The sequence below is a fragment of the Poecilia formosa genome, unplaced genomic scaffold (genome assembly GCF_000485575.1).
Source record: "Poecilia formosa unplaced genomic scaffold, Poecilia_formosa-5.1.2 Scaffold185, whole genome shotgun sequence".
Lineage (NCBI taxonomy): Eukaryota > Metazoa > Chordata > Actinopteri > Cyprinodontiformes > Poeciliidae > Poecilia > Poecilia formosa.
In genome coordinates, this window is record NW_006800124.1 from 11,584 (window position 1) to 16,988 (window position 5,405).

The 5,405-nt window shown below is 42.9% G+C and overlaps 1 protein-coding gene across 1 annotated transcript; it reads right to left on the reverse strand.

Moving 5' to 3' along the window:
* Window positions 1–297: 297 nt before the first annotated feature.
* On the reverse strand, window positions 298–1,949 carry LOC103147599 (uncharacterized). The gene has a single exon (XM_016678557.1). The coding sequence runs from the start codon at window positions 1,600–1,602 to the stop codon at window positions 655–657; it is 948 nt and encodes a 315-aa protein (XP_016534043.1). The 5' UTR covers window positions 1,603–1,949; the 3' UTR covers window positions 298–654.
* Window positions 1,950–5,405: the final 3,456 nt, after the last annotated feature.

Here is a 5,405-nt window from a genome sequence, read left to right on the forward strand (position 1 = left end):
CATCAATAATAGGTAATGACTGCAGTGGGTACTTTGGGACATTCTTTCCCCCTGACAGCTGACACACTGCACATGATTGGCAGTACTCTTTTACGTGATTATAAAGACCTGGCCAATAAAACCTGGCATAAATCCTGTCATAGGTCTTTTTAAAACCCAAATGTCCTGCCCAGGGTGCCCCATGACCCAAATTTAGCACCTGTTCCTTTAGACTTTGTGGAACCACAAGTTTCTCAGATCCTGTTTTTCCCTCATGGAGGTAAAGCAACCCATTTCTAAGGATATAATATCCCCCATCAGGCTGTTTACCAATTTCTCCCACAGTGATAGGAGTTGCTTGATCAATAAGACCCTTCAGCGATTCATCAGACTGTTGTAATCTCTTGAAGTCTCAACTTGTGAGCCCACAATGTCCCCATCAAGATCTGGCAATCCCAAAGATGTTTGTCTAACTGTGCCTGCCATTTTCTGAAGCCGCCTTTGTTGTTTGCTTTTCCTCACTTTAACCACACACTCAAAAGGAAAATCAAAATTAAAGAAGGGCAGTTCTTGCAGAGAATTCAGTTTGACAGTAGTTTCAGGGTTTATTTGCTGGCCTGTCTCCACAGCCTCAGGTAGAGGTTCAGAATCATCACCCCCAGCTAATTGTTTAGCTTATGTTTGTGATCGGGTTACAACATACACCGGCTTACAGGCCTGGATCAGTTCTGGCAAGACTGGAATATCCTGACCCAAAATAACTTTATGGGCAAGACCTTCAACTACACCTACACTTAAGAGATAAGTTTGGTTTGCCACTTCTAGATAGATTGCAGCAGTGGGGTAAGTTTTATGATCACCATGCACACAGGAAATATCAAAGCCTGGGCCCTGTAGATAGCATTGATTTTTCAAAATAGAAGGATGGACTAAGGTCTGTGCGCTTCCTGTATCTAAAAGAGCAATGGCTGGTTTTCCATTTACTCTAACCTCCATAACTTGTTTCTTACCCTGAAATTGGTCTTCTGCGGACAATGACCTTGGTACAGTGCAAAAATATGCTGATTTGGCTTTTCTCAATGGACATTCTGGTTTTATATGACCCTCTTGACCACAGAAATAGCAGACAACAGATTTTGTTTCCGACTTAAGCTTGGATGAGAACATTTTCCCCCTTTGCTTCTCTACCCCTGCCATTTGACCTGGACCACCACCCAAACCAAACCCCACAGACTTACACTGCATTAAGCTGGACTTCTGTTGCAGGCTGTATCGGAAGGTTTTTGGTCCCCGTCGTGCAGCCAGGAAGTTTTCAACAAGTTCTGCTGCTTCTTGTGCCGATGCTGGGCTCCTCTCTTTGACCCACACTCTCAGCTCTGGTGACAGAGAACTGTAGAACTGTTCCAGGATGAGAATTTCCCCAATCTCATCCTTTCTTCTCCTCTGAGGCTGTATCCACTTCAGGTAAAGGTCTTTCAGATGGTTGTAGAACTCTCGAGGGGTTTCATTCACACGGACCTCTGGATCTCTAAATCGTTGTCGGTATACTTCTTCATTAATTTCATACTTTGTCAAGATGGCTGCTTTTACTTCACCATAGTCACAGGAATCCTCTGCAGCCATGGCCACATACGCTGCTCGGGCTCTGCCGGTGAGATGAGGTACCAACCTTACTCCCCAGTCCCTCTCGGGCCACTGGTGTGCCGTTGCTAACCTTTCAAAGGTTGTCAGGTACTGTTCAAAGTCCTCTCCCTCCTCAAACTTTAGAATATCAGATTGAGTCCAGGCTCTTTGTTTTGGCTCACCTCTCGATTGATGCCGAGAAGCTGTCTTTACATCATCTTCTGAAGAGGGGCTAGAATGAGAACAAGCTTCAGTTTTCTGCTTCTTCTCCAAATCATCTCTCAGATTGTTAACTTCAGCCTGTATCTGGTGCCATCTTCTTTCTTGCTTACATCCTTCTTTGTCCCATCNTCTCGGAAGCCAAGCAGGGTCGGGCCTGGTTAGTACTTGGATGGGAGACCGCCTGGGAATACCAGCTGCTGTAAGCCTTTTTGTGCAGCAGAGGGTGCTGCTCCTCACTTTCGGCTACGAGTCCCTGGATGTTTTGCCTCCGCACAGAAGCACTGCGAAGCCGACATGCATTTAGTTTCTCAGGCCGAACAGAAAGCAAGCCCCAGCTGGCTGCTCTAAAGTCCAAAATGCTGGAGCTGACTCTGCTTTGCGCCTTACGGCCACACTACCTTGGTCACGCCCACTCTGCGTCAGTCAGTTGTTTGCTTGAACCGCGGTAGGAGTACCATTTTTGCAGCTCTTTTTTTTCGTTCTTTTTTGGATTTTGGGACCTTTTTTGGGGTTTTTTATTTTGTGGAATTACCTCCCCACAGTTTTCTACTGTTGGGGAGAGGTTTTCTCCTTTTTGTAATGGAGTTTTCAAAGGACAAGCGGACGGATCTCTCGGTTTTGCACAATTTGTAAAGGAACACGGAAATGAGCTTCGAATAAGTGAAAATGACTGGAGTATTTGAAAAAGAAAATACGGTCCAAATTGAAATTGTTGGAGAAGAGAAGATTTCAGTGCTAGACCTAATGAAAAACATACGCTTCCTGTGTGGATGTTTATTAGCATGTCGATTATTATCGGACAGGAAATTTGAAATTATATTAAGCATAGAAAAAGCAAAAAAGAGACTTTTGGACGGTTTCAAGATTGGATCATCCACAATACACGCTAAAGAACTTATAAATGGTGAACTGGTGGTTTCCTTCTTGACTTTACCTGCCTACATCACGGACGAGGAAATTTTAAGCAAGTTACATACTTGGGGAGTTAAAGCGGTGTCAGAAATCAAGCGTCGGGTGTGGCCGGGAACCAAGATCGCCGATGGAACACGGTTTGTAAAAGTTAAATTTACTGAAACTGTACAGTCTCTGCCTTATTCTGCCAGATTTAACACAGCTCTTGGTCCGGAATATTTCAGAGTAATCCATGATAGACAGGTTAAAGTTTGTAGGATATGTTTACAACCAGGCCACATTGTCAGGGACTGTCCTGATTTTTGCTGTCATTCCTGCGGAGTCCAGGGGCATTATGCAAGAGAATGCTCGGGAAAAAAACGGGAAAAGAGATGTCAAATCTGCCATAATCAAATAGATAAATGCATTTGCAACTTAAGTGAATCTGATGATCAAGACCAGGGTCTGACAGCGGACTTCAAGGAAGCCGATGCGCAGAGCGGAGAGGAAAGCGAGATGGAGGGGGAAGTGGAAGAGAATGAGCAGGTGGAGGGAGGCGAGGAAGAGCTGAGCGAGTGCATGCCAAGTGTCCGGTGCGCTGGCCATGGGCGAAGCATCCAAAGACGGCAAAAACACGGTCGAGGAGGAGCGGGGAGAAGTCGCTGCGCCTCTTCCCCCTGTAGCCGAAGAAAACTCGCAGCTTCTATCGCCGGCTCATCTGCAGTCTTTCCAAACCCCGCTGAGCCGCGGACGCTCAAAATAGTGGACAATATAGAGTCGGACCCTGATCTTGATCTTACAAAAATAATACAAACGAGGAAAAGACTGGCAAGCCTAGCAACAAAACCCAAAAGAAAAGCCAAAAAATGACTATAGCAACATTTTTCCACTTATCACTAATGCTCCTTCTCTCGCTTAATGCCCGTGGGCTCCGCAGGGAAGAAAAGGTGAACGCAGTCATTTTTCAATCGCATTTCGATATACTCTGTCTACAAGAAACAAAGTGGGATATTTCAAAAGAAAAAGAGATGTCTCATAAATGGAAAGGGAAAATGTTTTCATCTACATCAAGTACTCAAGCGGGTGGGGTGGCTATTTTTATGAGGGAGGGTCTGTTTAACAATTGTCATTTAATTCATAAAGATCAGCAGGGCAAATTTATCATAATAGATTTCTTTTACAATAATATATCATGGAGGTTAATTAATATTCACGCACCAAACATAGACTCACATAGGAAAAGGTTCTTTATTGGTTTAAGACAATGGATAGTTACAAATTGTATCATAATAGGAGACTTTAATATAACACTCACAAAATCTGACATTTCAAATAACTGCACATTTTCTGAGGATTATAGTAGGAACACACTTTTTGACATCATTACACAAAATAGTTTGGTAGATATTTGGAGATTTTTTCACCCAGGTAAAAAACAATTTACCAGAAAACAGGTCATTTTAGGAAAACTGAAACAACCACGACTCGACTTGTGCCTGATCTCGTTTTCTCTTGTCCCCGAGGTGTCATCCTGTCTCAACCGGGACAACGCCTGGAGTGACCACTCCTTCCTGCAGGTTGAGATGGGAAGAGGCATCAGAAATGGGGGTCTCTGGTGTNGAGGCATCAGAAATGGGGGTCTCTGGTGTCTGAATGCTGCTCTTCTTCAGGATGAGGCTTACAGAGGTGAGATCGGCGTCCTGCTGCAGACCCTGAGTGGGAAAATGGATCATACCGACAACCTGCTAGAGTGGTGGGATCAGGCCAAACAAAGAATAAAAAATGTTTCAATAAAATACAGTAAACAGAAAAAACGGAGGGAACGTTATCATGAATACATTTTAAGAAGAAAGTTAAATAGTGAATTAGATCATTTAGAAAATGATCAAAGCAGAGACATAACAGATTATTTGATTATAAAATAACAACTATATCAAATAGAAATAAATAAATGTAAAGGAGCCATTATTCGCAGCAAAGCAAAATATTTAACAGAAGGAGAAAAATCTACGGCTTTCTTTCTAGCTCAGGAGAAATGCAAACAAACTAACGCAGCAATAAGTGAATTACTAAATGAGAAAGGAGAGAAGGTGTCAGACATAGCAAGCATTTTAGAAATAGTTCAGAATTTTTATTCACAACTTTTTACAAGCGAAAACATTTCAACTAATAAAATAAATCAGGTTGTCGGTGTGATCGATTCCTCACTCTCTCAGGAAGACAGTCTCTGTTGTGATGCTCCATTGACAGAGGAAGAAATTCAACACGCTATCAACTCATTGAATAATAACAAAAGCCCTGGACATGATGGCATCTTCTGAATTTTATAAACAGTTTAAAGATCCAATAAGTAAAATATTATTGCGGGTTTTCTCTGTCATGGAGCAAATAGGGTGCACGCCCAGGACCTTTGCTCAAGGAGTCATAACCATTCTTTACAAAAACAAAGGAGAAAGGAATAACTTAGAAAACTACAGACCCATTAGTTCAGTGGTTTCCAAACATTTTCTGCGCCCCCCCTATGGATTACAAATGGCTGTCTGGTTGAAACGACGCGTGTGTGTGTGGGGGGGGGACATCGAATTTTTGGGGGGCAAAATGAATGTACTAGCTGAAAATAGACATCAACATCGGTAGCCTACAAGGTACTTGTTAAGCTTAAGGTTCTGTACTGATATTAGCTAGTCATC

Coding starts and splice junctions, on each gene's coding strand:
- LOC103147599 (XM_016678557.1), bottom strand. CDS start 1,602: ATGGCTGCAGAGGATTCCTGTGACTATGGTGAAGTAAAAGCAGCCATC.